Consider the following 18,388-nt stretch of genomic DNA (forward strand, 5'->3'; position numbering starts at 1 on the left):
ACAAATGAAATTCCAAAATTTCTGCTATGTCATGTAGTGTACCACTGTATGTGAGTCGTACTACTCTACTTAACGTCCAATAGTCTGCGCGAATCCCGTGCCACCAATTATGAATATACGAGTCGCCTTGCAGTGTAATAAGTCCTCATGAACTCGTCGCTTAGTGCGGCAATCACAGTTCAAGGCTACTTGGAACTATGTAAGCAGACAATAGCCTTACATCTACTTAGCATGGTCGAAATGTAAATATTGCTATATTTAATTTTATAGTCACTGTTTGATTCATTCATTGTTGTTCGCATGTATGCTTTGTGTAAGTGTGTATAGTTACAACTTTACTAGGAACAAGACGTGGGGAATCCATACGTAGTCCCGTGGGGGTGCTACGTACTCCATAATCAAACCGAATCTATTAGGAGTAAGAGCTCAGACGATCAAGTCAGCTGTGGTTTGATAAATATCAGATGGTCAGCATCAACAGCATCAGGATCGAGTGACGATTTTCAGTAAGGGATCTACACTTTTTGTAGACATGATCTCATTTCTTCACCGTGGCTTGAGGAGAGTGTGAAGCTGTTTTGGATTGATTTGGTGGTATAATTGATGCGCATGGCTATATTAATAGTACTCGCTATGTGTCTTACTAGGCGTATTTACCTGCCATGCATTTATTTTAGAATGGCAGGGTGAGCACAGATCAGCTGCTTAGCACCAACCACTACGTAGCTAATTAGACACCACTTCGAATCTACGAACGCCGAGCGGGAACTTCATCATTAAAGAGAGGGAAAAAAAAAACACATGAAAGCGCTTAGCTGTCGAACTCTTTCATGAACCAAGATATTTATTCAAGATGCTTTCGAGACGGAACTGGCAAGTCGGCCGAATGCTCGACCCGAGACCATACTAGCCCTGGCCTTAGGCTACATGTATTTCAAATACCGAGTACCAGGCATATACACCGTATGTAAAGTAGATTTCCCGGCCTGAAACAATCATCCACGGCCATTATAGATGAAATCAGTTTAGTGTTGGCGTGAAGCACTGACCCTGTCCCTAATTTCTCGCATGGATTGAGACTGGATATGGAATGATTGTTAAAAGGCTGCTCCGTATTCAGTAATTGCTACTATTACCGTTGTCTCTGCGTACCTAGGTACGTATAATTAATTAATATTGGTTGACTTACTGCTATATTGAGTAGAAATATCCGATCAAGTCTCTTCAATAGTCATCTGGAAGTGTAGTGTAAGAGTCAAAATGATAGACGGTACAATGTCCTCCGTGTTGGAGACCAGTCTCCATAACGGTTCGGCATCCCCTCTAAACTCAGACTGAAGCAGTCATCGGTCCGACCTCGTGGCTGGCAATAAGGAACTGACCTTGGCGTGGCCAATGCCATGATCCATCTCGTGGGTTGGATGGGTCTTTTTTTTTGGGCTTGGTCTTAGGCTTTGGCTTGAGCAATGAGCTTTGGTCGTGCTGTGGTGGTGGCGATGTGGGGATGTTTTTAGTTACTGATGATCCGGTTTATGTCTTTATCCGGCGGCTTGGAAAGAATGAGTTAGCTTGAGATGAGTTTCTAAGCGACAGAAGTATTTAGAAATAGAATTAACAATTAATTAGATCAGAAAACGTAGCTACTTGAGCACAAGCTGTACGTCGATAAACCCTGACAGACACACCTACGTGGTCGTCCGTCATATTCAGCGAGCGCAGATGCACCGAAATAGCCCATGCACTATCACAAGCAAGTGCACAAGTGGGTAATTACCCTATGCAGATTTAGTGTCTGCCGCTGTATGGAGTCAAAAGCATCGCAATTGTTTCATTGGTGCTTTTCGACGTACTCGGCAGAAACCACTAACTTTGAATGACTCGGTTAGCTGTGATGGTCGTCCACTGTCACTGCTATCAACATGCTCATCGTATCCACTTGCTAATAAGCATGGTTGTCGTAAGGTGTTTGATATTGACTATTGGATTTGTGGATATGCGTAGTTACGTGGATGGGCATGATGTTGATCGCAGTCAATGGAGGCAGTTTCTGTGAATGTCGTTGCGACCGTTTGAAAAGTCGATAATTAATACATTATACAGCTTTATATGCCGGACATTTCTGATCATGCACCTTGAACATTGAGATCCAGTGACCATGTGAAATCTGACTGGACAGCCTACCACCACAAACCATGTCATTTCACAGCCTAGACCGATCCTTTGCTACGGGGTTCAATTCCTCTATCCAGCGACGGCGCGTAGTTCGACAGCTTTTCCAAGTTTATTTGATCTTTGCACAAGCTTGTCTTTGATCTAGACACGTCTTTAAAGGCCATTTCTCGTTGACTGTATTAGTTAGCATACTACGTATACGTAGTGTAGCAGACTAGCAGCTCTACTATTGCGCATAGTAAGTCAAGGAACAAATATAGTTGCCCCACAGCCTTTACAGCCTATTCCCCTTTCTAGTTTAGCGCCGAGTATTAGCAGCGGAGTTACTCCGATTTCACGAATCCATCCAAAGCTGACCAATTGTGCCCTGCAAAAGTCAGCTTATTTTACTGCCAGTCTGCCGCTTGAATTTAAACGTTGGCTTTTTAAACTTTGGGATTGTGATCCACTGTGTCTCGTTTCCTCTAAAGTCTACCTTAGTGAACTACTAGATGCTTTCCGACTTCATCCGATGCTTCAATACGCGGTCAAACCCCATCTACATGTACGTACATAGTACGTCGGTACGAGCGAAGTATTCTCGAGTCGGCTTCTGGTTTGTACGTATTATTCGTATGTATTCCAGACGTATCATGTTAATTAAAGTATATCCATAATCCATAAAAACTTACGTGCATACAAATATGCTACACCAAAGATCGCCCTATATTCATCCTTGACTTATATCAAATTTATACCTAGCTATAAAAACAATATGCATGTACGTATAGCTAGCTACTCGAAGCTAGACTATACTTAGCTATTATACTATTCAGGATATGAATCCATGTTCAAAAGCTCGGCGGACCCCGATCGAGCGCGGTAGCCGCAACTAAATAATTTCTTTTTTTCTAAGCCCCCCAAAGCTCAGTATTTCGACGATTCTCCTCGCCCTCCTACTCCTAGGACGGGCCAGACCAGTTCCCCGTGGGAAAAAACAAGCGCAAAAAAATAAATCTGAGACAGCGACACAGTGTGGACAGTTGATTTTTCCGTTAGTTTACCCCGGGTGGAAATGATGCCTTGCATGATAATATGATTGTGGTTTTAATAGAATGGGTGAGTATGTATGTACTACGGAGTGTGTAGGTCCGGAGTACACACGACGTATTTGGGTGTATGTACAATGGAGGAATAATAATATCCAAAGAAAGCAACTCAAAGGGAAAAAACAATCTCTCTATGAGCCATAATCGAAAAAAGGATGAATTTATATTAAATATGTCGACGATCTCTCGAGATGGATTCCATGTTGTTCAAGGAGTCAACCCCGCGGTACAGTCTGGAATTTTGTAGTACGTATCGTACGGTACAGTGTACATTTGTTTCAATACGGCTGTATGTATTAGTGCAAATGACAATACAGAGCTGTTTCAATATGATAACGATACAAACCGGTATTTGCTTCAACTGTCGCTCCTCATTCTTCCGTGCGTTCACCGATATCATATTTCGGACGGACATCGAATATGGTGCAACAGCACAGAAGAGGATCATGAAGAGACAAACGTTTCTGTGCCTGTGACTCATAAGGATCATCTCATCAAGTGGTTTTTGTGCTGTATGTATCAAACGGCAAATCGCCGTAAGAATAATACGTCAGTTGTAACGACGTAAATACGGCCGGAGACTAATCTTCTTTTAACCGTCGTGTCCCAATGATGTACGCCAATCATATCGACCGTCCCAAAATCCATTGCATTTCTCGAGGTGTCGCCAACTTGCCAGCTGGTGTATTGTTCGTCTATTTTGTCTTGGAATCGCATCGCGTGTTCATCTTCCTCCTCGATATGCCCGTTCACCTGTTCGTTGAATATGATCACGATCGAGGATACCGCATAAGGAATGTGTCTCGTGTGTGGGGCCCCCAGCCGTGTTCGTCGCCACTTGTTTCCATACTCCATAATCAGACGGCAGTCTTGACTTTCGCTCGTATTCCCGTTCGGTCGGTACATTGATAGTCATAACGGTCATCAAGGGTAATAGTCAGGCGAGCAGTATTGCATGCGTCGGATAAATTCGTCGATAGTTATTCCAATCGGCTCCCGCGTTTTCCTCCATATATCCTCGTCGTTGATACATCAACTTCACTGGATTGACGACGAATGAACGGATCGACGTAATCTTGCCCCGTTAGTACATACGTAGTTCCTGTTCAGCGAGTCAGAGTACGCAGCACATAGTCATATCCCTCTTGACCAACCACCCCAGACTTAAAAGGAACAAATCAGCGTCATCGCCGCCGCCACATAAAAGTAGAGTAAGGCAAGMACTGATTTCACAGTGCGCTGTCTGTGTTGGTTTGGTTGCAATGCAATCGCCCGATTGGGTAAGCCGGCGATGTCTCCGTTCAAATCCATCCCATTCATTCATCGACTGAATTCTTCAAGGAAAAGGTTCGGCGACCGGCGGCACATACGTAGGTTTGAGAGCCGATCAGTTCGAAGATTCATTAGGGCGGTAAGTGATTGTCGATATGTGAAGTTTATATCGCATGACCTCCTTGCTTTGTTGTCTTTCCTGTATGATCCTTCAAGTTGATCGGTCTGTCGAGTATGAATGTAGGGTTAGGGTGCAGCAAAGAATCACGTGATGTGATAGCGGTAGGGTTAGGGTTTCGTATATCGGTCGTCCGCGAAGAGAAGGGCGTGGTCGAATTTTCACAAAACATGAAAAAGTGGAATGGAACAGGAACTTCCTGGATTTATAACCTAGTGTACTTATGTGCAACAAGCAAGATAAAACAAGCCCAACGACAAATACTAGATAGATACGTAGCTTAGTTGGGGTGATGTGCAGCGTTTTAGATAAGCAAAAACACCTAGCAACAAATCAGAGCTGACTATTCCGAAAATTTTCGATAGTTTATCAATCATCACGAAATCGAGCACGTCAGATAGATCATTATCACGCAGATATGTGTGGTTCGGCCCCCCTTTGGTTTTGCTTTTTGTGGTTTTATCTTCAGGCAGTCGAGATAGCGATTTAGATAGCTATGCCTAGTCTTCTTGGTCGAGGAGATAACAATTGTTACTTAATTTGTTGCTGGCTAGTATCTACACAGGCATGTAGTGAAATAGGAAGGAGGTTTTGCACATACTACGTATCTATCTATGTAGCTATCTACGTAGTACTGGTTATCATTTGTACTACTAACATAGCCCCTTGCGTGATGGTGAGCTTTGATAGCGTGTTATCGGCTCTTTAGTAAGATAGCTCTAGCTATTGCGAATATTGCCGATTGATTCCACAACGAACCTGAGTAGAAACATCATTTATGCTTTCAGGAAGGACATTGGACTGTGCGCTGAAAGGAAGATAAGAATGAAGAATTCGGTTTGATCGACTCGTTGCAAGCAGTAGTAGGTAGCGAGCGAGTGGATAAAGTAGATCGTTAGGGCTTGCATGATTTGCTGTGGGGTCTTCAGCTTGAATTGAGAAGAAAAGAAAGGTACGTGGAGAGATAACAGTTCTTTATTTAATGTCTCTTATCTATCTGATGCAATAAATGTGTCTTGGATCGAGATTCTTTATCAGGTAGGTCAGGACCTTGTTAGTTCTTCGGAGCTCCAGGCATACAAATATCTACCTACTCGCTGCTCAGGGAAACGGTAGATTTTTTTTATAGAACCTTTCGGAACCCTTTTCCAGCTGGGAAGGATCGTCGATTTGGTCACGGATACACACTTTGTGATTGATCTACAGTCCATCACCGGCTCAAAGCTTCAACGGTCTTTCTAACTCCTAACGGCTGACGGTCAGTCAGACGGACAGACAAAACATCCATATCGCTGTCTTATCAAGTCCTGAATGGCCACTTAATGCCTCACTTATCAATCAAGAATAGACGCCCTAGGACAAGTATATGTTGTCCGACTCCGAAATCTGCTCCACTTACATCCGCCTTGCTACATGACATACATACACGCCGGCTGAGCTTACCCCGCGTCTCCCGACTGGTCTGGTGATATCGCTCATGATGTCGATATACATGCCAAGCTGTTTTTGCTATCAATTTATTGACTGCGAGAGTAGCAATGTCAACGGGTGTCTCACTTGATTCGATACGGGTTGAGGGAATAATGGGGTACAGAAGGCTGTGCGCTGGACTGATTGATCTCTCATTGTCATCTTCAACGATGGCTCGAAGTATAGATTGATGGGAGTGGACTCCTCCTCAGAATTACAGTCTACACCTTCAAAAAATACTCAAGTTTAGAGACCATGTCCTCAACAACAGTCATAGTCGGCGCCGGCATCGTCGGCTCTGCTCTCGCCCACTTCCTCTCGTCCTCATCCTCTCGCCGTAAAATAATCTTGATAGACCACTCCCTATCCCCCCTCCAAGGCTCAACAGCCCACGCACCAGGCTACATAGGCCAATTCAACGAATCCTCCACTCTTACTCGCCTCGCGATCGACAGCGTGACCGAATACGCCAAAATTCCCAATGGATTCGAATTACTTGGTGGAATTGAAGCTGTCGCAACGCAAGAAGCGGTTTCGAGATTGCAGGCTAGATGCGACATGGCTGTTCAGAGAGGTTTACCGGCGAGTATGATTACGCCCGCGCAGGCGGCGGGTTTGGCGCCGGATTTGGTCAGACAGGACGATATACAAGCTGCGCTGTATTTTGCGACGGATGGGGTTGCGAATGCGACTGTTATAACGTCTTTTTATCAGCAAGAGGCGAGGAGGAAGGGAGTTGAATTTGTGGAGGGAGTTGTTGGTGGTATCAGATATGGTGAAATTGGGGAAGTGGTTGGTGTGGAAGTTGAAGAGGTTGTAGAGGACAAAAAAGCAGAAGGAATCGACGACCAGCGTGCGACAAGGATCAAGATCAAGAGAGTTGTCGAAACAGACACGCTGATCCTAGMAACCGGGATATGGACACAAGACCTCTGCGCAGAGCTGGATATCCCCATCCCCATCATTCCCGTTGCGCATCCATACATGTACATCAAACACGACCGTTCAAACGACGACGACGCTTCAACGAAAAGCATCTCATCCCCTCGCTCAGCATCATTGCGCTCTCCCTTGGGATCGCCTTTATCGTCATCGTCCTCACCAAACGCCAATCGAAAATCACCTCTCTCCCCAAGACTAAACGACAAACCAAGCCCCTGGATCCGCTACCCAGAACATCAAGTTTATGCCCGCGACCATGGACCCTTTTACGGCGTCGGGACCTACGACCATGGTCCAGCTATGTGCTGTGAGCCGAACGACCACGTCGCTATTGGGCCTTGGCAGGATGAGGTATTCAACGCTGCCTTGGAGAGAGCAAAAACMCTCTTGCCGATTCTAGCCACTCTCGAAGGTGGCAAGAAGGACTCGCCGATGGCGGGAGGGTTGAGTGCAATGCCGGAGACGAAGTTCAATGGTCTTTTTGCAATGACGCCTGACAATTTACCGTTAGCTGGAAAGGTGGATGAGCGAAAGGGGCTGTTCCTGTGTGCGGCTGTATGGGTTACGCATGCAGCTGGTGTGGCTAAATTTGTTGCTGGATTAGTTGATCGCGAAAATCACAATGAGGAAAGAGGAAACCTGGATGATGCTGTTCGAGACTTGGATCCTGGGAGGTTTCAGGGTAGAGATTGGGAGGTTTTGAAGGAGCAGTCTTTGAAGGGATATAGTCAGATTTATCATACTGGCGAAAATTGATCGTCATCATCTTGGTAGTCGATTCTTTGAGTTAGGGTTGCACTTGACAAGAATCAATCCTGACATGCCACGAGACAAAAATCGGACCACTTGACATCTGCAGATGCTATGTAGTGTTGATAACGATAGTTCCGGTCTCAAAAACGATATTATATAAGGTATAATGTAGTGTATGTAAGGACCAATGATAAATGAGAAAAATGTCCAAAATCGCTGAAACGCCCCCGTCGCTAAAAATGTATCACAAAGGTGTATATGGTATGATAATGATGAATCAATAAACGAATGAGGATTAACCCCGACCTTTCCAGAAATCCCCCAGAGTAGACCGGATTCAGTCGTCAAAAATCAAATGATAGGGCATGAAAGGACATGATAATGAGGAAGATGAGACGAGAGGGAGAAATAGGGCGTTGAAATATTTGAGCATCACGGAAAACGAGAGAACAAGGCGTTAAGAACAAACTTCTATATGAATGATGGTATTGATATATTGCCAGCAAAAAGGGGATATAGCAGATGAAATAGAGACAAAAAGAGGTTTTATGAAGGAGAAACATAACTATGGCCCTGTCGCCGGATGTTGTTGGCCAGTCATCTGATAATGTTCGGGTGGTGCATATATGGTCCTATAAGTACCGTCTGCCATCGGTATGGTATTCATACCAGGATTCCATTGCTGGGGATAAGGCTGCGATTGAGCAGGAGGAGGCGCGTGATGCTGATATTGGATCGGTTGACCCGAGTAATTGATCGGTATCTGTGTTGATACTGGGCTGTGTAAAGGAGAGAGCTGAGCACGACCGGGAGGAGCTGCCGCCGGACTGGTCATGCTTCGTTTCAATTCTGGCGGTGGTACTGCCTGCGGTGTCGCGAACATGGCGTGCTGGTGAGGGTGAGGATGATACATTTCTGGCTGCGAGGGGATTGTGGTCATGGAGCGTTGAGGCGGTGCAGGCCATATCGATCCGTCGGGTCGTATTGTGTAAGGTGTCGCGGCGGCGGCCGGGCTCAGCATTTGGGGATGATGTGGTATCTGTTGAGCATGTGGTGGTGGTGCTGCTAACATTTGGCCTTGCGTCCACATCACTGGTGATGGGTTTCCCATGTTGTATGTCGCATTCGGATCGATAGTTTGGCTAGGTACAAGTTCTGGATGCGCAACACCCTCTACTGCATTCTCAAGTTAGCACATTATAGTACAGAATAGCAACTGCTCTGCATAATCCGCAGAAAAAAGGTTGCCAACCTGGTGAAGTAGTACCATTTGCGAATCCGCCCATTGAAGCCACCGAAAACCCAGCCGAAGGATGAAAACCTGTCGCCGCCATTTCCGGTGTTGTCGCCGCCGAATGTAAAGAAAGCTGCTGGTACTGATATACATCGCTAGGATCCATTCCACCTCCCAAACCGGTTGGTGGCGGAGAAGATGAAGCTATTGAAGGGTCTGCTGATGAAGAGGGGGTCTCCATTTTCATACCTCCCGGCCTCGATGATTTTCGATCTGTTGGTGGTTGTTGATCTACAGGGTAGAATTGGCATTCTTTTCTGAGTCGAATACAGTTCTCACACCGTCCCTGACTATCGTCTGCTGCTACTAGACATCGGATCTTGCGTCGCCGGCAGTGTACTGTCCCGAAAAACCTCATGTTAGAAAGGACGTCTCTCAACGTATGCGCGCGTCGCATTCCAGACTGTATCCAAAGCAGAAACTGAATAGGGAAAAACTGACCACATGCGACTGATGTCCGATGATATCCAAGCTTGTTGCGCTTCTTGTCTGCGCCTGATGCGCCTAAAGGTTCCATGATGAGGAGGTTCGTAGGGTTTGGTACTGGGCACACTGTTTCGACCACCACCGAATGCATGCCTCTTCCAATTAAGTTAAATTCCAACTGTTCAACTCCTTTTGAAGATAACGCTGCTGGATCTCATAAACACATGTGGATTAGGTAGGTGATTTCGTCCCTCCAGGTACGTTCTTTCGTCGCAGACCTTCCGGAAGATCTGTGGTCGTTTTCTTTCCTGTCCAGCTGTATCCAGACAAAATTAAAAATTATATATAGTCAAAATTGAATAATCGCAGACCGACGTCATCTGAACTGATTCAATTTGTATTGACGAGTAGAGAAGAGCAGTCTGGTATTCCCAGTCGCAACAGCGAATTCCTTTCTTTTTCTTCTGCGCAGGGAAAACAGACCACCGTGGTGCCCCAGTATATAATATGTATTGAAAATAGCAGCAGCAAGTCGGGCGTTTCTATTTTCCGATGAGAAGAATGAACCGCTCAAGCCTCAGATCCGATAGGCAATGCGCTAATCTAATCCAGGTAGATTAAATGATGCCTCTTTTCGCTCTTTCCCGAAATCTTCCTTTGATTCCTCCAGGCGCAAAGGCAATAACAAAGAATTTATTTTAGAATATGGTTTGTAGGGTATAGAGAAAAAGAAAAGTAAAGAGGAATAGTGGAGAACAAGCAAAAGGAAAGAAGGAAGAGATGAAAGGGAGGAGAGCACAGGTACGTCGAGTAGAAGAAGTAGAAAAGAATAAACAATTATGAAGGAGTGTGTGTTGTGTGTGTGAAGAAGAAAAGTATCAGGTCAAAATAGGTAGGCCATGTGGTTTTCTTTTTTTAAATCAGGATTTAATTTCCTTTTTCTTCTTGTGATAGCAACTTAGTAAGAAAATAGGTATGGTACGTATGTACTTCGGCAGTGTCCGTAGCAGTGTAGGAAGTAATGTAGGAAGCAGTAGAATATGATTATGGTTAGATTGAAGAAGAATGACTGGCCTGGCCTAACCGTTTAGTCAAGCCCATACTTCTTATGGAGTAGATATTAGATTAAGTTAGCTTTTCGACTTGATACTCCTATTTAGTGTGGTGCTACATATATAGACACCTCTAAGTTGATTAACTAGGTACTACAGTTACTTAACGAGATTGACGACATCTTAGTAACTTCAATCTAAAACATGCATGTAGGGTGGTGGAAGTTCTGAAGAAGGCGTCGAGAAAAATGTAAAAAGCAAAAAGGGAAAAAAAAAGTGGGAGCTAATCGTGGGGTGAAACACTGGGCTTGGACTGTTCAGTGTTTTCAGTGTGTTCCAGATGGAGCTTTGAGCTAATTCTCTCCTATTTTCGTTACAACCCAACTAAAACCCATAGAATTCCAGTCATTGTACGCTAAATAGTACGGGGATTGATTGGTTCTTTACATGATCAAATAAGCTTCAGGGGCTGAAGAGGCCAATTAGATACCATGAGTTGCATTCTACCTCAAATTGGTCCCCGTTCTTGGAGGGTGATTTACCACTTATGTAGGCTAGCGTATGTTACAGATTCCGGAGAACGCGTTGTAGCACCTGTCCTTGTCCTCAACCCAGATAGTGGGTCGGTTTGGTTACTAAGATAAGTTGGGCTCTTTCAATGACGGCATTCTATCGATGGATTGTTGAATCGAGAAAGATTTATCAGTCGTTAAGAATGGTCGTATTTTCGAAGCTGATGGAAGGCTACTATAGCGATCAATCCATCAAGAGGATAGGAATAGACTCCGGAGACAAAAACGTAGATCAAGCTGTGACCTGAGTCGTAAAGGGGCGTTCCTGGGTGTCTATGTACACTTGTGCCCAACCAGCTGCGTGGCCTGCAATGTGTAGCCACCTACGGAGTGTGTCTTTTGTGGTATGCTCCGGAACCAAATACTCGATTCGTTCTTGTCATCCTTTATTATTAAGGTCCCATATATGATCGTGGATTCGTGGGCCATGTGTTTGAGACTTAGATCGAAAACCTCGGAGAAAATGGCTTTTCAGCCGCACAGATCTCTCTAGAAGAGAACGGTACCCAATTGTACAGCTATATATTCAAGCATTGTCACCAAGATCTGTCTGCCAGTGTCAGTCGGGACTCAGTAGAGATCCAAGCAAATTTGATTCTGTCGTATTTCAAGACAAGGTGGAAAAATTTTCGCATTTAATTTTTCCCTTCCTTGTGCATGCCTAATTGAGTTTGGAGAAGAAGACGTCAATTCTCTGGTACTTACGGAGCACTGCATACGGACTCACAGAGTAGAACGTACCCCAGTTCAGCCACGCTGCCACATTTACCTTTCACTATCTACTTGATCCAGTTAGACTGTGTCGATTTATCTCATGGCGTCTGCAAGTCAAATACGTCTCATTTACCATTGAGTTACCCAATCCGAAGTCCCCCGATCGAGTACGAACTCCATACGAGGGTAGCATATGAACGTAGTGAATGTCCTCCAATGTCCACTTTGAAGTCAGCAATTGAACGGGTCAAGCAACGAGAAAAGGGGCAGAGCAAGGCTGAATGGAACACAAGAAAAATAAAGAATAGCCGGAGAATGACTACCAACTCAAGAAAGGAGACCGATCATCCATGCTCGGAGCATTACAGTCTGTCCAATAGGAAGAGGAATTGTCAGAGCCAACAGAGAGATTCCGTTCGAGAGGAAGCCGAGAATGCTACAGTAGGAGCCCTCGACGTGATCCAAGGCCGCCGAATGAGGATCTCATTTGAGAGTCAAAAGTGAGACTCGGATGGAAGTACGCTGCAGCTATTCCTAATTAGGATGGAAGCCCTAAAGCACCAACCCACGATTCAGACTAACCATATTAGACTAGACCATAAATATGCCAAGCCTGAAGCGTGTTTCAGAATTCTCCCCGTTTTAGATAATTGAGCCAATAAGAGACACTGTAGTGGGGCTCAGGTCATCAGATGGTTTCCTTTTTGCTTCCTTTTGTCATACAACCACTTCGGATGAAATGGGCAACGTCGATGATATTCTAGTTCGCTACTGGCAGAACCATGCCCCCTCGTGTCTACCAGACTGCCGGTCAGTACTGATCTCCGTAGTATCGCCTTCTACCGACCCGTGGAGGCCATGACCGTGACATGCTTATTGCCATCTACGGAGTAGGGTACATGAAGTTACCGGGGAGTCCCCGGTATCAGATAAGTATGGTGCAAAAGCCACTACCACCAGTTCAGCTGGGCTTCAACAGGGATCTTTGTACTGACTCTGGACTCTGTCCTCCGCGGTATGGAGGACGTATGACGGCATTTCTCTACGTAAGTAGTAAGCAGTGGTGGGACCCAGTTACGTCGAGTCGTCGACAACGAAAAATTCCAACCAAAGCAACAATAGTTCACGATCGAGCCTTCCCCGTTATGGCAGCTTAAACCAAATTCGACCTTGAGACTGTGATTGGCTGACTTCTGCTATGACAATGATGATATACTCCGTGGTTAATGAAAGTAACCATTGGGCGACCAATCAGTGCTCTTAGCCCAGACTGTGATACACCGTAATACAGTACTTCGAACATAGATTGGCCACCTGATAAGAGCGCATAATCAGATTCTGTGATGATACGTACGGTGTAGTATTCGCCAGCTTGTGTAGCGTATTGGATGTCCTTGCGACTCGGTGGCAATTGTCGAGCTGGAGTGATCAAGTGATTCGCATTTTGCTAACATGTAAATAACTTGCTCAACTTCGACAATCATGCCGTATCGAGTAATAGCCTCATCTCATAGCCTATAATTTGCCATCATTATTGGGTTACCCAGGATTGTCCATTATCCAATGCCTACGGGATGAAACTACAGGCTAGATATGCTCCGCAATACGGAGTAGATGATATGTCTCGATCTCTACAAGGAAAGACCTGGCATATCACGTGTAGTGACCACTATTGCGAAACTGCCGATCAACTCCCGCTAACAAACCCGACAGTTTATCTCCCCTAAAACCAGTCTGTACTAGCCTGAGAAAAAAAAAAGAAAAGAATGGAAAAATTTCAACTTGCCTTTTTGGTCCTGGTGAAGCAGGCTAACTGGGCTGACACTATGTGGAGCAAGACATGATCCTTAAATTAAACCTTGTCTACACATACGTAAACTACATACTAATCTGACTATATCAACTACCCTGTTATTACTTTTTTCGAACGGTTATTCCGTACGGAATCGGAGTATTGTTTACGATTTTTGTAATTGTGTACTTGAGATTAGGACGTTGACATGCTATGCTTGCTATACTACCGCAAGGATCCGGTGGATACAACCCTAAATCCTGTCCGTAGGTACTTCTCCATGTAGATTCGCGGTGTGCTCGCCTCTAGAACAAACCTTCTACTGCAGGAGGGCCAACGCGTGCTGCAGATAAACTAAAAATTTAAAATTATACAATTTCATTTTCGTGGCAGTGCAAAAGATCCATGGAACCACGAACGGAGTCGATGGGGGATAAATCGAGATTGAACGATATTTGTCGGTTAGTTCCACGGTACCGGACTCTTATGTTGGGTTCATATGTTGGCTGGATGCGTAAAATTAAATTAACTAGCCGACTAGATGATCAGACCGTGCGACTTTTCAGGGTCGCTACTATCCGGTCGTTGTCGATCTTTTAAAGTCCATGTATGGAATCCCCTTTTCTCACGGGGGACAGACACATAGTTAAATTCTTGCTTTGTTCAAGTTAGTTACACGTTATACTGCTTGAACAGGGGTCTATCACGCAAGCTCAATAGGGCATTTCGAACTTATGCACGTCGACAGGTCTAAGTAGTAGCTTGGTGAGATTTAATCAATACCGCATAATACGACATGTCAACAACCTCATGGTCTCAGCCATCGATAATGGTCAAAATCGCCACCGTAAAAACCTCGGTTGGAGAACTACACATAGCTATACAGCAGATTCATCATATTCCAGTCGATCACAGCAAGAATAGCGAAGGGCAATCCTAAGCATAAATGTGATAAGATATCCGTTATAGGCGAATCGGAACACCCGAGCCAACATTTTCCCTGTACAAGAGGCCAGAGCTAGTTGCATGACTAGCCAGCGGATTAACCGCCTTCTGTTATAGAGTAACTTATCTACTCCGAAGTTACGTGGAAACCTTACACCGAGTCTACGTATGCGTTCGAAGAGGCTCCGCGCTATACTTATGGACTCTAAGGTACAATAGTGCGTACGTACCCTTCACCCATGCAAGCCTAAATCTTGAAACTTGTATCGGAATTCAAGCATCATGCTACGAGGCACCGTTACATACATACGGAGAACGCCGTAAATCCTTCCACCCTCTTTATAGACGGAGGAGTTTCCCTATTCTCTCCTTGCTCTTGACGTCATGGAGGGGCTACTCCCATGTAGAAGTACGACAGTGACTCTGTACAGTCTTCGCAGCTTTTTTGTCGTGTGTCGCATTACCTTGCCTAGCACTGGACGATTGTGCTCAACACGAGATACATACGTAAGTTGCTCAAGTCAAAAGCTAGTGAAAACGAACCATTTGTTTAGAACGACTTGATCTATCCAAGACTACTAGATATACATTGTTGGCTGTGTCGAGACTTACTTCTCGGTATTTGTACGTGTGTATATGCCCGTTGCCCAATGCTGAATAGGGAATTGACAAGTATCACGCAGCGTTAGTAAACGTAGAGAGTCCGGCATCGGAACACCGGCCTGACAACAGCCACTGAATTGAATGCGTACTCTAGTCAGTTTTGGAATTGAAGACACACTGTACATACGCCTCTATGCAGCGTGTATATATTGTACAACACATACCTCGTGCTCGTGATTAGATGAAGATATTGGCTGGAACCAAAGCTGGAGGGCGTATTGTATTGTGCGGTCATTTTCTGACTACATACACTTTCTTTCTCAAGGGCTAACCTTGACAAAACAGGCGGTCTTACATGCATACGTAGCGCGCCAAATGCAATGCCATCTCGTGTCCATAGAATCCTGACGACCATCATGTATGCTGTTTACCTCAACCACGCACACAACCTCTCTTAGCATACGTAATGCTAACCCGAACAAGAAACGCCATGCATGATACGTGCCTCAACAAAATGCAGCAAGCTATGCCAACTGCAGTCAAAACGGCGAACAAGCTTGCGTACCTACCTGATAACCATGCAAGTGGTCGTTGACCGCTAAATTGCGATTCAGGCTAATTGGCTGGTTTCATCTATCTCACATACATACATACGTTTCCCATCTGTTTTCAAAGTTTTCCATCGAGTACGTACTATATTAATACCTCGGATATATACATGGATGCAATCTTATATTGTGGACTCCATGCCTAAGGAAGTATAGGTACCTAAGATGCCCGGGATCTTTATTATTGATTTATCTGATACACGTTCAGGGACCTCGGGAGAGTGCGGAGTGTGAAACGTAGTAGGTAAGAGAATTTAACTGCTAGGTGATTTGACCGGGGATGTTTCATATGTATGCTCGGTTAGATGCATTTAATACATTTGGAAATATCTCCACCGGCCTCTGTCCTTCGGCACCCATGCTTTGTGTGTGTTCTCGCTACTCGAATTATTGAATGACTCCTTCACAAGAAAACTAATCTATACAATAAATTGAACCCTCTTTCGGCGGAATATCGTCCCAGGCCACCATCCAGGTAGTACTTGGCAATGCATAGAGTGTGACAGACTAATAAAGCTTCGCCGAAGAACTTGGATGAAGACGCATTGCGCTCGGCAAACATGCACGTGGATTCAGCGTAGGCATCAAGTCGTATTCCTCCATTGCAACAATTGCCATCTTGTAACAGCCCATAATAGACATATAGGCTCAACAAGTGATATCTGAAAGCCAATATGCAATGTACTCATTGACTTATCCAAGCAATTGATTCGAAACAAAGTAGGCCTGTGACCAAGCCGCAAAGTCAACTTTCAACCTGACATGACTACTAATGCATGCGCTTTGACGAATATGCTTGAGTCGGCTGAGGTGAACGTAGGTTGGGCTTTGAAATGGAGGTGTGAAGGACACGAGGCGGTCATTATCCAGCAAGTGTAGTTGAGGTAAAGTTGATTTGTTGTCTAAGAGTCAAAATCTTTGTTGTCGTACGTATATAGACACCGGTTTCCTTCCTGATGACTCGTGCATATATCCCTGTGGCAAATGACTAGGCATATATGCTAGACATAGGACAGTCGACCAGTATCATATCAACTTTGACAACGCAGTCTTATTAATATCTTGCTGTGCAAAAGATCTCTCAGCTCTCCGATCTCGTCTCTCGAAGCACCTTGAATACTGCCGCTGAAGCACGTCCAACTTCGCCCCCTTCCTTACGAGCATTGTCCGCACCACGCTCAATAGCTTTGCGAAACATGTCACCAAAAACTCGTAGCCTATCTTCGCGACTTTCGTACATTTCGCCCTCTGCGTCACGAGGTTGGCCAAAGAGATTTAGATAAGCGTAAGGCGCGGATCGATCTGGGATCATGTTTTGCTGAACAGAAGGGTCAATTGGGAAGAAATCCACTCCCGCACCACGGTCTGCAATTGCTCCTGCCACAGACTGACCTTGTGCAGTCGTTTCCACGCTACTAATTCCAGCGCGAAGAAATTCAGCAAGGGCATGAAGGGCTTTGACCATAGGCCGGCCTTCGCTACCAGCTTTACCAAATGAACTTCGATTAGAAGACCACTTCGCCGACTCTTCTGTATGCCATCCGAGGAGAGACAGGAAACAATTCAAAGTCTTGATCCAACCTCCAGGGCAAGACACGACTTCTCCTCCCGCCGTCTCCACCAACCATCCGAGAACTTCAACTGCCGATGAGCGGATATCTGCTGCTAAATGTGTCATTCCCGCTCGAATATATGGCAGCAACTGGGCAGCGTGGGCCTCAATATCAGCTGTCGGCAGGGTTTTGAGAAACTTCAGAAGCTGTGCTCGTACGCTATTACTGACGTCCAGAAGTAAGGGCACTAGTTTTGGTATCATCACGCTCACAGGCTGTGGCAAGGGCGAATCCACGGGGCGAGATGACACCGATGTTGTGAGATGCGCGAGCGACTCTTTGCGCTGTGTGTCGGATTTGCTTGATAGGAGAGATAGATGGTGCGAGAATTGCGAAGAGGTTGTTGGTGCATTGGTGGAGAGTGATTGTTGATTAAGCACAATTGCTATGTTTGTTAATAGGGAGTCCAATTAGTTTTCAATGATAGAAAAAGAAGTACATACCTTTCGATTTAAAACTCGTATCTGTGAAGTTTGCAGGCTTAGCCTTTGCCTTACCAACTTTGAGCTTTGGTTTCTATAGAAGAAAAAAAATATGTCAGCCGGGCAGCATGTATATCTAGAGGAATAATGAACCGACCTGGAAATCTTTCTGCTTCTCCTTCTTCCTCTTTTGACTTGAACCCATCTTGGCTTGACTGAGCGGATTGAAAAACGCTTTTGACTATCCGTGGTTCTTTGTCCGACCTCGAATAAACAAGAAGATGACAAATTTTCTTTATTGTATTTTAGTGAAAGAACTTCAAGCTACGGAATTGAAAACTTCGCCGACGTGTAATGATTCATCAGTTGTTGTGGTTTTGGTTGTCAACTTTTTTTGATGCCGAGAATATTTCTTATCAGCACGTGACATGTTATCTCAACATTGATGCCAGAATAATCAGGCACAAGCATA

General features: G+C 44.9%; 3 protein-coding genes across 3 annotated transcripts; 1 reads left to right on the plus strand and 2 right to left on the minus strand.

Moving 5' to 3' along the window:
• Positions 1 to 6,435: 6,435 nt before the first annotated feature.
• On the plus strand, positions 6,436 to 7,878 carry BHQ10_002922 (uncharacterized protein; the record flags this gene model as incomplete). Its single annotated transcript, XM_040875121.1, has 1 exon — positions 6,436 to 7,878. One exon carries the CDS (start codon positions 6,436 to 6,438, stop codon positions 7,876 to 7,878), a length of 1,443 nt encoding a protein of 480 aa, XP_040731426.1.
• A 562-nt stretch (positions 7,879 to 8,440) lies between these two features.
• On the minus strand, positions 8,441 to 9,350 carry BHQ10_002923 (uncharacterized protein; the record flags this gene model as incomplete). The annotated part of the gene is made up of 2 exons (XM_040875122.1): positions 8,441 to 9,051; positions 9,128 to 9,350. The coding sequence occupies 2 exons, from the start codon at positions 9,348 to 9,350 to the stop codon at positions 8,441 to 8,443; spliced, it is 834 nt and encodes a 277-aa protein (XP_040731427.1).
• A 7,612-nt stretch (positions 9,351 to 16,962) lies between these two features.
• Positions 16,963 to 18,121, minus strand: BHQ10_002924 (uncharacterized protein; the record flags this gene model as incomplete). The annotated part of the gene is made up of 3 exons (XM_040875123.1): positions 16,963 to 17,879; positions 17,938 to 18,010; positions 18,074 to 18,121. The coding sequence occupies 3 exons, from the start codon at positions 18,119 to 18,121 to the stop codon at positions 16,963 to 16,965; spliced, it is 1,038 nt and encodes a 345-aa protein (XP_040731428.1).
• Between the last annotated feature and the right edge of the window lie 267 nt (positions 18,122 to 18,388).

The sequence above is a fragment of the Talaromyces amestolkiae genome (genome assembly GCF_001896365.1).
Source record: "Talaromyces amestolkiae strain CIB chromosome Unknown scaffold4.1, whole genome shotgun sequence".
Classification (NCBI taxonomy): Eukaryota; Fungi; Ascomycota; class Eurotiomycetes; order Eurotiales; family Trichocomaceae; genus Talaromyces; species Talaromyces amestolkiae.